General features: G+C 50.1%; 2 protein-coding genes across 3 annotated transcripts in view; both read right to left on the bottom strand.

Annotated features, from left to right (window-relative positions):
• The window catches only part of LOC141935999 (kinesin-like protein KIF20B), a 195723-nt gene that overhangs the window by 18525 nt on the left and 159673 nt on the right, over window positions 1–17525 (bottom strand). The gene's annotated exons all lie outside the window — the stretch shown is intronic.
• On the bottom strand, window positions 3982–13388 carry LOC141935928 (forkhead box protein J1-like). Its single transcript, XM_074852613.1, is given in 9 exon segments — window positions 3982–4052; window positions 7930–8166; window positions 8361–8461; window positions 8551–8630; window positions 10018–10166; window positions 10607–11057; window positions 12940–12969; window positions 12971–13177; window positions 13179–13388. Coding segments are annotated over 9 exon segments (1536 nt in total).

The raw sequence follows: 17525 nt of genomic DNA, 5'->3' as shown, positions 1-17525 counted from the left end.
TTCAGTAACTTCAAGTGTTAAAGTCTACTGAAGACACAATTCTTTTAAATTTCCTAAAACTGAAAAAAATCTGTAGTGCTAAAATAACCGCATACTGCTCGTGTCAAATTTTTAAAAACATAAACCAAAACCAAACCTTTTGCAGAGACTCCCTTCTAATTAAAGAACAAAATCCTCTTTCCATGTTCTGATGCTGTTATCAGTTGGCATGGCTGTTGGTTATCTGAGCTCTTGGCACCACTCCACAAGATAGAAGCTGTCATTACAAGACAGCTTAGCAACAGCACTGGGCTACCAACCTGTCACCGTAAATCTGAATTTACACTTAGATCTATTAATTTCAGTTTGTGTGTTGGCTTGTCAAATCTCTTAAAGACAAAAGTATAGGAAATAATGGAGAGAAGAAAATAGTGAATGTCAGAATGGTTTGACTACAGGCATTTCTAGTTCCCTTCCACAGGTTTGTTCAGCGTTTCATGCACATTTGAAGAGTTACCTCTCTCCAGCAGTAGTCAATGCCTCCCTGCTGTTAGTCCTAGCATTTAAACAGTGGCTGCTTCTCTCATACAGATAACTGTTGTTCTTTCCAGAAGAATCCTAGTTAAAATTTGTCATATTTGTTTTCTTAGGATGTTGTGAAAAGTGAGAACAAGAAAAATGCAAAACCTGCTATGACTGATTCACCTTCTACAAGCAACAAGAAAAGAGTTTGGTTTTGTTCAATTTTGAAGTTAGTTTCTCCTTTCACAAGTCCACCTTTTCTGTCAAGGTGGGCTTGTGAGAGGAGCAAACCTTCCTATGCAGCAGTATCTTATCCTTACCTGTGCATTTTAATAGGATTCTTAAACACGTACGTTGTCTTCCTACTAAACTTCTAAGCTAACCCAGGAGAGTCAGTCTGTGTTTGCCCAGAACGTGTACTGGCTGCAGCGTACAGGGATTTCCAGGGAAGGATGTTCTGTGCCGAGTAGTTATGAAGACTAGTTTGAACATACTCGTAGCATATGTGACGTTATAGGCAATTCCTTTTGAAGTAAAACTAAGGTTTGTGTCATCTGTGTGCATGACAATTATAAAAATATGGTTTTAGGCCTTAGTAGTAACCTGGGCAGGCTCAAAGGGTGGACAGAAGATTTATTTTCACCATCAGTTTCCCTCTGTTTTATAACTAGAACAGCTGGTCTAATGAAATACTCTAAAACTTTGAATCTACTTTTTTTAAAAGAAGCTATTTGTTTCCTATATTACTCGTGCCCTTGAATGTATTCTGTGAAACTCTGACAATTATTTCTCTTTTGGGTATAAAATAAGGTTGTCTACATTGCTTGCTGTGGCAGTATCATTAGTGTAATGAACAGAGGTATCAGTAGGAAAGCTACTGACATCACTGACATTGAAGTCAAATAAGATGGAATTAAACTTGAAGATAAGTCAATTTTTCAACTTCAACAATGATCTTGTATTTCTGTACAGGTGTCTTCTACACAGTTGTTTAGAAAAGAATACCCCTTAAGAAAGCAAGGATCTATTTCAAGGAAAATCCAGCTAAAAAGAAAGATGGAACACTACAAAAAATTGGGGATTTTTTCCAAAGTTCCCCTATTATTATTCACTCTAAAGGTTTGTACAGAATAAATAAGGCTTATTCCATGTTATCTGGGTATTGTGGAATAGCTTTTTTCTACTGTAATCTGTTAATGTATGTGCTGTTAAAGGCCACACCTGCTGCATCCAGTTGTTCTTTCATTTATGAAGCAATGGAGTCGGAGCTGGGGCCTGCTCTGCTGAATCTTGCAGAGTGGAAGAGGCCGACTGGATTACAAGGACCACGTGGTTCTAGAGTTTAGGTTAAGCGTGAAAGGTAAGCCAGGTAGAGCGGAAGGATGCAGTGTGGAATATGTGCAGATAAATTGATCCTAAAAGCAATGTTAAGCTCAAAATGTCTGAGTTACTTTGTTCTTGCTTACAGTAAAACAGTTAAAGGCAATTTCAGGAACTTGACCTGCTGATCTAAAAAAATCCAGAGTTGAATTCAAACCCAGATCTGACCTTGTTCCATAAGCAATCCCTCCCCCGCCTCCTGCTTTGTTTCTGTGGAAATTGTGTTAATGTTTTTTGAAGTATGTCTGTGGGAGAGGAAGATTAGTTCTACCGAGTCTGAAAGCCGGTATCTCCTGAAAATATGTGGAAGACTTCAATAAACTAGCTGTGAAGCAATTAATGGATTTCCTTAAGTTTGAGCATAGCCTTGGGAAAATTAACTGCTAGGACTTTCCATTGAAGAATAATTTTTATTCTTTCCTACAGTAAGACACGATTTCTGAGTTAGTGGGGTTTTTTTTTTTACAAAAAGATTAAAATTAACAGAGGGCCCAAGGAGTCACCAGTGTTAAATTCTAAAAGACACTAATATTTGGCTGGTTAAACCAAGGTCAGACCCTCTTCAACATGGACAGTTAAAATTAAGATAGTGGGGTTTTAAAAATTTTCTGCATGTCAGAGTGGTTCCACGAGGACAACATGTCATTATCAATGGAAGCCGAATTCAGACTAATCAACATTTCACCCTGAAAATACTTAACTTGAGCAAATGAGGTCTAATTTGTAATCTTTATTACCGTGTCCTGTGTTTTTTCCCTCTTTTGCATAACTGAGTATTGTTTGGGATCTCTTCTTTCCTTCTAGCTCATAAGATGCACACACTCATCTCTTCACAGAGCTGGTACTAGTTTGATAAAACTGTACAAGTACATAGAGAAAATTGACTCAGCCTTATGCTTCTGTCAGTACAAAGAAGTTAAGCCTGGTTTTCAATTCCTGTTGTATTTAACATCCAGTGAAATCTGAATCCCAGTTGATTTTTTTGGAGCTATTTAAATGTGTCCGTTAAGCTTTTGCGTTTGAAGCTATAGAAAACTGTTTCCGGACATAGGAGACTGTGGTAGTCAAAAACACATCACTTCTGAATTTTTATGTTTCAATTTCAGACTACATCTGTTTCATTTTGAAAGTGGTTTTAATAAACCATTATTCATTAATTTTGAGGCTCATAAACCAATAAGATTTACGATAACATTTTTCCTGCAGCAAAGAAGCTGATGGCAGCAATAAGCTCTCCCAAGTCTGCAGAACCAGAAAGTGTCGAAGGAAAGGAGCTCGAGCCAGAACGAGCTCAGGGAAAGCTGTGTTCAACGGACAGTTCCTGCCCTCTAGATGTCCCTGATTCTTCGGTAAGTGATTGCGGGTTAGTGCTCTGTCCGCTGTAATCTAGTTCTGTAATCTTGGCTTAAAATAAACTATCGGGGGGACAGAACACACCTGATCGAGTCAAGTTGCAGAAGAGGTTTGAAAGAACTGACTTATGTCTTGATTCTACCTGACCATTCCTTTTGGTCTTTCCTTCCCGATGCGTTACTTTGTCTCTGTTTTCTCACCTCTCTTCTCTGCGGGTGACTGCTGACTTGCTGTATCACCCCGACAGCAGTCACGGAGATGCTTCACATTTGGATTCTTAGATACCTTAGCTGGGCTTGTGGAGTATGACTTTTTCCTCTAGTACAGCAGTTGAGTCTTAATTTGTTTTTCCGGTAGTTGGTGTTCGTTTAAGAGTAGCATGAAGGGATAACAGAAATAGAGACCGTGAAGGAATCCATAGATTTGGAATAGCCTGACTGAAACGCTGAAGAGAAAGGTCTGCGTGTACAATGGACTTGGCAGGGCAAGTGAGCACCTGAGGTAATTTCTGATTCCTTTTCTGCCCAGCTGCTATTAGGGTTACTTTAGGATTTGGCTACACCCATGCTTTTCAAAGCACAGTTTCAGTAGCCTTCTGGGTGTGCTTCAATTGCGTTGCCCTGTCTAAGCCAGCCTATAGGGAGTCTTATAGGCCAGGGCTTGATGGACTGTTTCTGAAATCCAGCTTTATGGTTTTGTCAGTAACTGAAGTGCTGAGCGTGCTCTGGCTGTTAGAAGTACATCTCTTCATTCTGTCCAGTCCTTCTTCATTCGCTCTGGTGAGCGTTTGCCCCTACTGAGTTGTTCTGTGGACTTTTCTGTAAACGGTGTGAACAGATGCAGCAGTAACCAAAATGCTGTCCACAGGAGGCTGAAGGAAATGACAGGAATGCAGGGCCAAAGAAGCTAAGGAGCTTGAAGGTGGAAGGGAAAGTTAAAGACTGAATCCTGGGAAAGTCAGAAAGCTAAAGAAATTTAAGCTAAAAATATGTTTTCTGAACACTTCCTGTTTCACAAAATGAGTGCTAGAGATAAGGAGTGAGAGCTGCTTTCAGATCACTGTTTTCTTTGGACTTTGATATTTGTTTCAGCAAAAAATGGGATTTTGTATGTTCCCAGTATTTGTTGCTTATTAGGATGCACTAAAATGGTGTCTCTGTTCTGGAGACCTCTGACTAAAAGACAACAGCCAACATTCATTCTGAAAACAGCTTCTGGGAAAAACCATGTTACTGGTTACGAGGGTCTAGAAGTGCATGTCATTTGTCCCTGAAGAGATGCTGAGTAACTCTTGAAATACCGTCTTTTTCAGATCTTTATAGTAAAAAAGAGAAGTGATCAGCTAATCATCAAGTGACAACTATGCTCAAAACCAGCGAAATAATCTTGCAAAAGCATGTTTGTGTTTTCTAGTTAAGGTGTATTTACAGTGTGTTATTTCAGGTGATTGTATATAGGAAGTAATAGGTACTTAGTCATGCTCCGAAGTCTTTTTTTTTTTTTAGGAATGGTGTCTCTGGGAGTGTTCATAATTTATCCGTTGTGCAGTAAGAACTATGCCTGTGTGGAATGGTTTGTTTTTTTCAGCTGGCCAGTATACCTTCCGTAACTTTTAATGAAAACAAATGAGTATGTAATAAATTCTGTGAAGTGACAAAAAAAGGAATTGGCACTATGAGGAGAAATACGATGTTTTTCATCACCTGCGTGGTTTTAACTGTCTTCTATTTACTCCTCTAAAGTAATTTATAAGCACAATATTCTCTCTTTGGGGATTATAATATCCATAAATAATTACAATCTGCTCTTCAAGTGACCCACTCCCAGACACTGGACAGTTTATTCCAACCATCCAGTTCTGCTCAACTAGAACAGCTGTACGTAGTAAGGTTTCAGCTTATAATCAGTGACTGAGTAAACATTTAAAACACTTTTGGTGTCATCAGTGTAGCATTTCCTGAAGTCACAGGCAGTGACTGTATTTCACAGGATTTTGCACTGTTTGAGGATCATCTTTCAGGAAGAGCTGAAATTGCACTGACAAGGACCTGCTGTTGGCATGGATGGAACAAGACAATCCCAGCGGGTGATCGGGCACTCTAACTTGTGGCTCATGAGCTTTCTTATTTTTATTTTCTTGAATTGATGCCAACCATACAACACTGTTTTTACGTGGACTGTTGGATTATTTTGATTATTACTGCATTTTGGTCTGTCACCCATCATGTATATGATGCTATGATATCTTTGTTTAAAGAATTCCTGATCAGTCTGCACATATATAGTGTTTAGCACCATGGGAAGAATATCTTGTCTACAAGATTGCCTGTTGAGGTTTGGTATAGTCTTGACCACAAAAATTTTTCAGAAGTTCTCTGTCAACATCAAGTCTGAGGTTTTTATTTTTTTTTTTTGTTCCCTCCCTCCAAGCCATACTGGTTCATCAGCAACAACCAGTTGGTCTGTAGAGGCAGTGATAGTTTGCTCATACAGCCAGATAAGTGCTGCTTGTTTTGATAGTACAGCTGCAACTTTACTGTCCTTTTGAAATGATTCCATGATTTAAGTTCTAAGTGGGGTTTTTTGTTTGTTTTCTTGGACTGCTGCTCTCTGTTGTCTTTTGTTTGACTGAACTAAAAAAGAATCGGATTGACCCGAACATGAGATTAAAGTTGTTTTTCTTGAGAGGAAAAAAAGGGACTTTTGAATACCTGTTGCAGTTTAACTTTGACAAATGTGATACCTTTAAAAATGCAAATCAGTGTAAAAATGGTCATTAGTAATCCTTTTAGTAGAAGTAGTTTTCCTTTCATCTTTATGTGACAGTAACTTAAATGTGACAACAGTGCCGTGAGTCAATTCAGGGGCAACAAGCTCTGATATGGTTTTCTCTGCCGTTATCCAGTAGATTGTCTGAGCATGAAATGTCTTTTCATAAGGGTAACGCATAGCTCTGTGCTGTAGATCCGGGCTTGTGACATCAGATTCTCATACTGTCTTTTCTCTAGTTTCATGGCTGTAAAACAGAGTTGTACCCCTATACTCGTCAACAAAGAAAGATTGGTATTTTATTCTTTCTAACTTGAAAGTGGCAAAGTGAGCCTGATCCACCAGTCATTCAGTTCTTCCATTGCTCCAACTTTTTGTCTAATAGCCTCATCAAACTACAAATTCAGTTGTACTTTAAAAAAAAGACCACCACATGGATACATAATTGCTGGAAATTCACATGACATGTTTATTGATGAGCAATTCTTCAAAGCACATGTGCGTATTAAACATTTCACTTTAAAGATTAGTGAAATTGCATGTTAAATCGTTTTGGTAAGCTTGATTAGATTTGTTTTGAAAAGATGATTTGTTTAAAAGTTTTATTACCTGCAATAGTTTATACAACAGTCACTTATTTTTAGTGTTGCAATAACTTGCTAGAATTCCTACTCTTGCATTTTGAGTTTCAAGCAGAATTTGTATAGCTTCTGTTGTAATAAATCAATCTTAAACATTAAAAAAAAAAAAGAAAACACACCCTGGCAACCCCGCCTTTTCATACATAAACATACATAATATGAAACTTAAATACCACACTCAGATTTGTTTCTGGAACTTGATGATGCAAAATTTTATAGGAAGAACGTGTCCAGTAAAATCTTTGCTTCTGGTATAGCACCACATCAGTGCCGCAGTGGTGTTTTGCAAGGCTTGATGTCAACATACCGCCAAGGCTGCACGAGGTACTGCTGTAGTCATGACATTGGGGGTCAGTACCTCAGATCATTCTTTGAGCCACAAATGGGAAAAGCAGTCCTGACCCCTACAAACTCCATGTACTTTCCCTACAGCTTGCCAAGTGGCATTTCCTGCTGTGGGCACCTCTCTGCTGGGACACACCCGTGCTTCTGTGTGCAGAGGCCTTACTCCTCTCCAGGCTGTTCCTTGTAACCAGCACTTCCACTTGCCCACGGGAGCTGTGTTGAACAGCAGCTTGTTCACTTTCTAATCAGGCCGTGTTCTTCTTAAAATACATTGTTTAGCATTAAACTGAAAACAGTTTTAGATTTTTTTTAAGTCAGGTGTATGTAATTCGAGTGCTTTATTTATTGAATGAAAAAAAAATAAAGGCCTTTTTTTGGTTTTAAATCTGAAACTAATACAGTAGATCATCCTTCTTTTTGAATTTGGTAAATAGTTTCAGTTCCTGGTGAAGGAATGGGCCAAGTGGCACGTTAAAGAGTCTGAGGGCCTCATCTATGCGAGTATTGGTTGTAAGCTGTTTTGTCCGAAAAATGTTTGTCAAAAAGGAGTATTATGTAGACAGAAAATGATGCAGTGGAAGATTTAAAGTTGAATAACTTTTCTTAAAAGCAGTCAACTGTTGTGGTCCATTACATCTTTTAGTTCAATGTGTTTCATCACTATATTAAATTGTCTTTTTTGGTGTTAATTTAGGTGTAGTTACAACAATTTTATTAATGCAGGGGCAGACGTCCCATTATGACATCACCACGCGGTGGGCTGTGATGTCAGCGAGCGATGGACTGTGACCTCACATCCCTCCCTGCTTATATTTGGGCGCCGGCAAAGCTGCTGGATGAGGACAGGTGGGAGGGGAGAGTCCCCCACCAGGAGCTGGTGGGGCTGGAGCCAGCTGCAGAGCTGTTGTCCTCCTCCCGCACAGCACCCGGGTCTCCTGACTGCAATGGTCCACAATGATACTGATGCCACCATGGACCAGAGGTGCTGCACATGCCCCAAGGTCAGGCTGCAGCACCTGGACCATGGGCTCTGCAACCGGGCTGCTGACGCGCAGGGTGTGCAGGATTCTGGCCTCTGCACGATGTGCCTGCAGCCAGCGGGACTCACATATTGCCTGCAGCTCCCGACGCAGCCAGGGCAGCAGCACGGCTTCAAGAAGATGCCCTCTGGTTGTCTCTGGAAGAGTTGTGCCCAGACCTCGGGCAGGATGCCACCCTCTGCCTCTGGCCCTGCAGTCCCCTGCTCATCTGGGGACAGTGTCCCCTGTGGAGAAGGTGCAGGGGATGCCACGGGGTGATGGGGACTGTTTTCAGTCGGACAGCTGAGAGCTGTGCCTGCCTGAAGACTCTCCTGAAGACACAAGCTTATACCATTTTCTAGAAGAGGAAACTGGACCTCCTCTACCGGTTGTCTGCAGAGCGGGCACTCTGGCTCCACATTTATCCACTGCAACATGCAGCCCAGGCAGAACCTGTGGCAACAGGGCATAGCATAACTTGTCACGTGAGGCGTGATGGAAGATGGGGCAGATCTGCTCTGTCCCTGTGGCCATGTTCACACGCTGCAGCAGGTTGGGGAGAGCTGAGGATGAGGAGCTGCTCCCACTTGCTGGCACTGGAGCCTCCAAAGGGCGTCACGTGCTGCAAAAGTGAGAAAGGCCCCAGTCACTCGCTGTCCCAGCAAGGGGAGGGGGAAGAAGAAATGCCCAGGCCCCTGGCGAAGGACACCCTCCAGCTCCCCAAGCCCCTTCGGCCGCCCCGGGGGTACGCTCCCCCACACAGCTCACCTCCGCTGCCACGAGCACACCCAGTGGTGCCTGGCTGCCTGACCCAGGCAGGGCCAGGGAAACCCAGGGGATGGCTCCGGGACCTGCACCGAGACCTGCCGACAGCAGCCCCCGAAGCACCACCCAGCACCCGGAGCAGCCTCGCTCGACCCTCCAGACCTCGCAGGCTCGCTCGGCATGAGTCCTGGCAGGAGTCCAGGCACGAGCCAGACTGGGCTGGACTCTGCTGGTGCCCAAATATAAGCAGGGAGGGACGTGAGGTTACAGCCCACCACGCAGTGATGTCATAACGGGACATCTGCCCCCGCATCACTCACGCCTCCGCACACACCTCCGGGGCTACCACAACCCCACTTCCCACTCCCTCTCCTCACCAGTGTCTTCTGCTCGCCATCAGTGTTTCACGCCAGTCACCAAGGCTTTGTCTGTGTCTTCAGCCCCCTCAGATGCCCTGTACTTCTCCAGTCCAGCTTCCTACCAAAATAACTCAGCCCTAATTATTTTCCCCCCATTGGTCCCAATTGGCTGCACCTGGTCCCAGGTTTGGCACTTTGGACAGCATTGTTTAGGCAGTGTCATTCCGAAATGATGTTCCAGCCATGGTTAGGCTGGTGCTCTTCTCCTTGCACGACTCCACTTCCCAGCGTGTCTGTAGCGCTCCCCTCCAGTTTGTGTGTGCATTGGGCCATCTCTCGGGCAACTCCCCTTCACCAGTTGTGAAATCCAGCCATTCCTCACAGCACTCTCTGAAACTTTTACTGGCTTCTTGCACTGCACATGCCATGTGCAGCAACTTCTGACGTTTAGCAAGGGACCAGTCTGCAACCTAGTTATTTGCCTGCAGCCATAAATCCATTAACTCAGACCTCATGGTTTGACTTTAAATGAGTGGTTCTATCATTAACACTCTGGTGAAGGAAAGCCCATTCTACTACCATGGGTAGCAGGGAAAAGTGAGAGTAAAAATGTAGGCATGAATTTCAAATTCTGAGAGCTCATGTATGAGTGATTGATTATGACAGCGAGAAGGCTGTAGGAGCTGCAATGCGCATCTTCACAGGAACAACACCCCATGTCATCCCTGGATGTGTGGCAGTCTCGCAGTCGCTGCATCAAGACACTGGGACGTGGCAGGCTGTGGTTGAGGATCTGTGGCCCCTCCAGCCGTGCACCACCAGAGAGCTGCTGGAGCTGGGGCTGGTGGGGCTGGAGCCGGGGCTGGTGGGGCTGGAGCCAGCTGCAGAGCTGTCATCCTCCTCCCGCATAGCACAGGAGCGCAGCAGCCCCCGGGCCTCCTGGCTGCAACGGTCCACAATGATATTGATGACGCTGTGGACCAGAGGTGCCGCACGTTCCTCAAGGCCAGGCTGCAGCACCTGGATCATGGGCTCTGCAACCGGGCCGCTGACGCACAGGGTGTGCAGGATGTCGGCCTCTGCATGACATGCCTGCCACCAGCGCAGCCGACATATTGCCTGCAGCTCCAGGCACAGCCAGGGCAGCAAGGGACTGAGGAGATGATCTTCTGTTTGGCAAAGTTCTGCCCAGACCTCGGGCAGGATGCCACCCACTGCCTCTGCCTCTGGCCCTGCAGTCCCCTGCTCATCTGGGGACAGTGTTCCCTGTGGAGAAGGTGCAGGGGACGCCATGGGGTGATGGCAGCTGTTTTCAGCCAGGCAACTGGGAGCTGTGCCTGCCTGGCTGCTGGCGTCTTGCAACTCTCCAGGGTGCACGGTGAAACACTCTATATAGTCATTTTCTCCTCGCACGGGAAACTGGACAATCTCTACTGGTCCTCTGCAGATTGGGCACTCTCCCTTCAGATCTAACCACCGCAGGATGCGGCCCAGGCTGAGCTGGTGGCAACAGGGCATCGCATAAGCGACATCACGTGGGGCATCATGGCAGACGGGGCACGAGCCATTGGCTTGAGCGAGGGCTGCTTGCGCTTGTACCCTGCTGGATTGGAGTTCAGGTCGCTGGTGACTTGTTCAAACTCTTCCAGCAGCTGCTGCGACTCCACGCTGACATTGAGGATGTTCTTGGAGGTGGAAGCTGAAGCAGCTGGGCTGGCAACACACTTTGCTTCTTGCTGGGCTCTTTTGGTGAAGGCCGAGTGGAGCTGCACTGGGGTCATTCTCCGCTTTTTGGAGGCACCATTCTTGAGCTGGTCGGCGTACTGGGGGTCAAGCTTCCAAAACCCACCTTTCCCTGGCTCGCCCTTCTCCCGAGGCACCCTGATGAAGCACTTGTTCAAGGAGAGGTTGTTCTGGATGGAATTCTAGACCCAGAAGAGAAAAAAACACAAGGCTGAATGCTTGTCTGCTGCTGCAGCATCTACCTGTGTGGAGAGGCTGTTGGAAAAGGCCATTTTCAGCAAGGATCTTTGGGAAAAAGAAAGCAGAAACATCAACATCAAGCTATCCCGGGCTACAAGCCCAGTAGAAACACCCCTGCCCTGAGTCACTGGCAGAGTTTTCTTGCCTCTTGTCTAATCCAGCCAGAGGTGGCAGAGCCAGGGGGGTCAAGCAAGGATTTGCCAACCAGAAGGAAATTTTGGGAAACTGTCCTTGGCTGTAACTTGTGACCATGGGCCTTGGATCACGCAGAGCACTGGCAGGACCCAGCCAGACTTGCTCCAGGCGTGGAGCTAAGCTGGAGGAGGGCAGGTCCTCCTTCGTGGCTGAGGAAGGAGAGGAGGGTCTTTACCCTGCTGTGGCCAGGACCCCATTACAAGTGGCCACACATGGCAGCACCACGGGAGATGGCATCATCAGCAGGATCACAGATAACCCTGCAAACAATCCAGGCTGTGGTAACCCCAGATTTACAGTTTCACAAAGTTTTACAAGCGTCAGAGACTTGCAAGCCAAATTCTCTGCTCCCCATCTGCCCTCCCCATGCCAAACTTCATTCAGCCTGGGCTGCCCTCCATTATCACCCGGTCGGAGAACATATTTATCATTCCTGCCTGCAAGAATCCTGTGACCCCCCTGCATCTCTGCAGAGAGGAATTGGAAACCTTCTTTCTCTTCTGAATACAGCCCTTTAATGAAAAACATGGTGATTCTCCAGCTGTGAGTTTGCAGGAGAAAATCAACACGCTGACACACAGCTCCTCCTCCCTCCTCACTCCCCAAGGTCCCCCCAGGACAGGGGAGGCTGGGGGACCCAGGTGGCCCTGGAGAGGAACCAGGGGGTTCCCTTCCCTGTGATGGGCTTCAAGAGCCGCCAGAGACCCACCTGCCTGGGGAGAAGGTGGACAACGCCTGGGCAGGGGGTTTGCCCAGCCCTGCCTGGGTGAGCACTGGCTGCTGGGATCGCCGGCACACTGCGAATTTGGGCTGGGAATAACCGGAGCGGAGGGATGAGCCACCCGGGTCCCTCCTGCCCTGCCACGTCCTAGAGAGTGTCACATGCTGGAAGTCCCCTTGCCTGATGGAGGAGGGCAGGGAGCCAAGGTGGCTGGGAAAAGCCCCCAAAGCTGGTGAGCCGGGGGGCTGTCCCCTCCTCCCTGGGGACACGCTGGTGCTAGCTGGGGACAGCAGCCCTACAGGTCCTCTCTCGGGCTCCCCTCTGAGGCCTCCCCAGCTCATCACAGTGATGGAGCCTCCTTTGACTGTCAAGGGGACAGACCTGCCCTCTGCCCTGCTTGGAAAGCAGCAGCACTTCTGCTCGGAACCTGCCCAGTGAGGGCTTTGTCCAACAAGCGGCATCTCCCTGGGGATCCTCTCCATCCCTCTCACACCTGGTCCTCAGCCCCCAGAGATGCTCAACCTGGTGATTTCATGTGTGCTCAGCCCCAAGGGACTCAGGGCCCCATGAAAGTGCCAGGAAAGTGGAGCTGGGGACAGAGGCGCCTTCGCCCCACAGCCAAGAGGAGCTGCAGGATCAGCAGCCCAGCAGGTACCTCCTGCTCCCAAAATGGCCCTGGGCTCTCCCCCATCATGGCTCTTTCCCTCTGCCACCCTCATGGCCGGGGCATTTCTGCACTGACAAACTCTTTCCCGTTACAGCCCTTCCCCACCAGCTGCCGGTGCTGCTCTGCTCCCAGTGGGATCCAGTATTCCCACAGGAGCTCGCCTTGCCCGCTGGAGGCTGTGCAAACCCCCCCCCAGCCCTGCGGGGAGAGAGAACAAGCAAGGGGTCTCCACATCTCCTACCTGCCAGCTAGGATCAGCATGTCTGAAGTTAGCAGAAGTTGTCAGTAATCCACTCGTCAATGGCAGACAGGGTGATTTGGGGCTTATCGCTGACTTCCATCGCCATGCAGGTGAGGGTGGCGTAGGAGCAGGGAGGCTTGACATGTGGGTTGGTCTCGTGGTCGATGTCATCTGCGAGCTGAGGGTGCATGGCCATGGCGTGGTGCACTGTCCTTGAGGTGAAGGAGGAGATGGGCGGGCTTGCAGGGAGTGTGGGCCATGCCCATGCACGCCGGGTCAGCGGCTAGGGGTGAGCATGGGGCAGCAAAGCTGGGGATCCTGTGACCATCAAGGGGACCCGGGCCACTGGGGCAGCAGGAGGACTTGCCCATGCTGGTGTTCTTGTTTGAGAAGTCCCGCAGCCACATTCCCACAGTCAGGCTGTCTTCCAGGTCGTCCGAGTCCCCCATGCCAGCCGCCTGCCTTCTGGTCTCTCCTGCCCGCTGGCAGCTCGGCCACTCCTCAGCCATGTCTCAGCAGCTCTTGCGTTCACGGGACACACGGGAAGTGGAGGGAGGGGACGGGGCAGATCCTGCAAGAAAAACAGGGCGAGGCTTGAGGCTCCCTGAGGTGCAGCCGCTCTCTGGCAGCTGGGCAAGGCTGGGCACGGCTGCTCCCGGTGCCGCTGGCTCAGCCCCATCCCCGGGCTGCTGCGCTTGGGAGCTGCAACGCCTCCCCCGGGGGTCTTTAGCGGCCCTGAACCTCGGGGAAATGCCCTCAACCCGCCGTGCCCCGGGGTCACCCACAGCCCGCTCGGCTGCCGCTGCCCAGCAAAGCCTTTGGCTGAAGCAAAAATCAAAACCCGCTCCCCCCCCCAAAAACCCCCACAGTCCAAATCCAGCCCTGCCATCCCACAAAGGGAGGATGTTTCCCCTCCCCGCCGCTGGCAGGACAAAATCTCAGCATCCGACACCTCGACCACGTCCTTTCAAGTTCCCCCTCCGCTACCGACTCCCCCCCGCTTCCCTGCTCTTTCTGCTCCTCCCTTCCTCCCTTCACCCGGTCCCCCCACAGCAGCCCGGCCCGGGGGGGGCACAGGCCCACCCCAAGCGAGCCGGCAGACTGCGGCTTCGCTTAGTGCCGGGCCCCTGGGGATGTGGCTTCTGGCTTTTCTGCCGGGTTGGAAACCCGAAATCCCGGCTCTCGGGGCGAGAGCCCGGCCGGGGCCGAGGAGCCACACACCGGCTGCGCCGCGGCGGTTAGGGGGGGGTTCCCCGCTTGGAATGATGCCGGGCTCAACCGCCCCGGGGGGACGGGCGTGGGACCACCTGTCCAGCTCCCACCAAACGGCCTGTGCCCCTTCAAATTAAGGCTCAGGGCAGCGGCAGCTTGGTCCCAGTGTCACCCCCCGCTTCCCTGCAAACTCCTGTGCCCTCAGGAAGGGAGATCCCAGGAAGGCTCGCAGAAGAGGGCCGGGGTGGGGGGGGAGGAATTCAAACCGTACAAGAAGTACAAAGAACAGCCCATGCTCCCCCCCGCGCAAACCTCCGGCCCCTGTGACAGCCAGCATCGCCCGAGCTGCCCGGCCGAGCCGTCCCGCTGTCCCACCGCCCTCCCCAGCCAGCCCGCTGTTCCCCGCCGCTTTCGGCCACCGCTGCCGGCCCTTACCCCGTCCCGGCGGCGGCCCCCAACTTCCAAAGATCACGACAGAGCGCGAAGATGTTGAAAAAAACCACGAGGAGTGGAAAAAAAAAAGCAGCCAAAAATAAAAAAAACGCCGCCACTGCGGAGTGGGGGCGCTGGCGGGAGGTGGTCGGTGCTGTCCCCGCTCTGGTCGCGCTGTTCCCGGTGCCGGGCCCTGCCACCGAGCCCCCGGGATGTCTCCGCTGCTCAGGGGTTGCCGTTAGGTACCGACTCCCACAGGCTTCCCGCCTTGCCACGGCGACGCCCCGCCCCGTCACCAGCTCCCGGCCCTGCCATTGGTCCTGGCGTTGCCATGGGGAGCTGGAGGGCACCTGCCAATCTGGTTGAGACGGGGCCCTCTGGGGACCGGCCCCGGGGCGGGGGACCCCCCGGAGGGGTCGGACGGGCAGGACTGGGGGACCCCAAATCCGGCCCCAGCAAACCCAAAACCTGGGTCCTGCCCCCCCCGGGGTTGGCACAGGCACGACCCCAGCCCTTTCCTCCTGCCTGTGCCCCCACACGGCCCTGCTGGCCCTGAGCAGCCCACAGCAACTGGAGCCCAGCTGAGGGGGGCCCGGCAAGCCCCCAATTAAACAGGGGAGTGTGCCCTTAGCTCCTTCCAGAGATTACAGCCCCGTGGCCCTGGAGGAAATCCCCGAGCCCACCACTGCCAGCCCAGGGGCTTGGCCAGAGACCAGGGAGGGACCCCCCTCCCCAACCGAGGGGGCTGAGGGCAGCCAGGAAGCCCAGGGGCAGCCTGTTTGCTTTCACCCCCCAGCACAAGGCTGCCCTTGGGGGCACCGCGGGGCCTCGGGGGGTCTCAGGGAGGTTTACACTCCTCCTCCCGTGGGCACTTCTCCTGCCCACTGCCCCAGCGGGGAAGGACGTGGCAGAGCGAGGGGCAGGGGAGCAGCCAGACCCGCTCTCAAGGGTGGCTGCTGGCTGAAGGGGCGTGGACCAGGAGGGATTTTCCTGCCCGGATCCCTGAGGATTTGGGCAAGACAGGCTGGGGGGGTCAAACTCTCTCCCCAGCACACAGGCAGGTGCCCCTCTGCTTGGGCCTGTCCCCAGTGGCCGCAGGCCGGGAGGTGACGGGTGCTGGCACCGGCTGTGGAGGAGGGAGGAGGCAACTCCCAGGGGAGCAGAAATTTTTATTTTGCTTTTCAGCAGAAACCCGCTGCCTGCTGATTTATGGGAGGTGACAGCTGCCGTTTGGACTGGCTTTTCATGGCAAGCTCAGGCTGGAGAGCAAGGCCTCAGTTTGTGCCTCAGTTTCCCTGCGGAGCATTGCTGTGCTGCCGTGGAGGAGGGTGATAGCACCCATGTACCAGGGCTGGGTGTACAGCCCGGGCTGGGCTGGGGAGATGTCCCCTCCTTCCAGGGAAGAGGGTCAGACAGAGCCAGGCAGTGCTGGAGGGAAACAAGGAGGCAAAAGGGGGTTTTCTTCTTCATTGTTTTTTTCTTTCTTTTTTTTTAAATTGGTAAATAACTTCCCATGAGAAAGGTTAAATTGCACACATATCTCTGCAGTTCTTCAGCATCAGTATAGAGGCCCCAAAACAGAAAAATATAACACGAACAAATAAAAAGCAGCACTGCCAACACAGGTACAAACACCTACACTGACCCCCAAAGCCCCCCCGAGACACGTCCCTTGCTCCCCAGCCAAGGGACACTGTCCCCAGCCGTGCGTGGGAGTTCAGATGCTGGCACCTGGGAAAAGCAGCGGCCCCAGCCCCAGCTCTGCTGCTTGCATGAGCTGAAGATGTTGGTCCTCAGCCTGCCCCACGCCTTACCGGGGGGCTGTGGGAGTTGTACTCCCACCTCCACAGCTCCAACCCCCTTCCCAAATTTGGGTGCAAATTACTCCAAGGGTAATTTTTTTTTTAAGGCTTGTTTATCGATTCTTATACTACAACTATACTCTTGCTAAATTATAGGACCTCACATTAAAGGTCCCAAGTGCTTTCTCCTCCCAAAAAGAAACTTTACAATCTTGCATTTTTTGGCAAGTCTAAGACACACCACGAAAACTACAGCTTCTACTTACTCCATTAGGTAATGACTGCTCTACCTCTAACAACCTACAGCAAAGGAGAGGCGAAGAGTCCGGTTCTCGAGGGCTTCAAGTCAAGTTTCAGCAGAGTTTGGCTCCGCTGCCGAAATGTTTCTGAGCTACTTTGCAGAGACCCTGCCACGCTCTCACTGCACACCGAGCCAAAGGGCCGAAGCTTCAGTTAGCGTCAACCCAGCAGCTCTCCCGGCTGATGAGCTGCTCCCAGCTAGATGGGACTTCATCTTCGCTGCCATGCCCAGGCCCGTCTGTGGCCTGAGCTCCTGCGGGGAGCCTGAATGCGGATTTCTTTCATCCTCAGTCCCACCCGGGAGCATTCGTTGTGGAGTGACCCCATCGCCACCAGCTGATGGCCACACCACAGTGTTTTCCTTATGGCTCTCCCAAAAGCGCATCTTTAATCGGGGTCCTGTGTTGCCCTGGATGAGCAAAAGAAGTGGAAAGCAACAGTCTCGGACCAAAAAAGGGAGAGGTGCTATGTGTTTTGCTGATTAAGGATACCAAATAAACTCGGACACCAGAGTGAAAAGAGCAGGCGTACTTTACTAGTGATAACCAAGTAATGTAACAGCGTAATACAGAAAACATGCAGTAAGAAGAAGGAGAATAGTGCACTTAAAGCAACAAACAGGAAAATACAGGGTAATGCATCAAATCATTACTACACGAGAGAGAGAGAAAATAGTAATTAAGAGAAATACATGACCGCTTGCATATATTATCATCATCATCCAGACCCGCAGTCGCTGGGCAGCGCCGGTGTCCTGGTTTAGCCAGGATAGGGTTAAGTTTCCCCAGCAGTGGGGGAGGAAGCTCTAGCCGGGTTATTCATATGCCATGCTGAGGTCAG

The sequence above is a fragment of the Strix uralensis genome, chromosome 30, assembly GCF_047716275.1.
Source record: "Strix uralensis isolate ZFMK-TIS-50842 chromosome 30, bStrUra1, whole genome shotgun sequence".
Taxonomy (NCBI): Eukaryota; Metazoa; Chordata; class Aves; order Strigiformes; family Strigidae; genus Strix; species Strix uralensis.
This window is presented reverse-complemented; position numbering and strand designations above follow the sequence as displayed.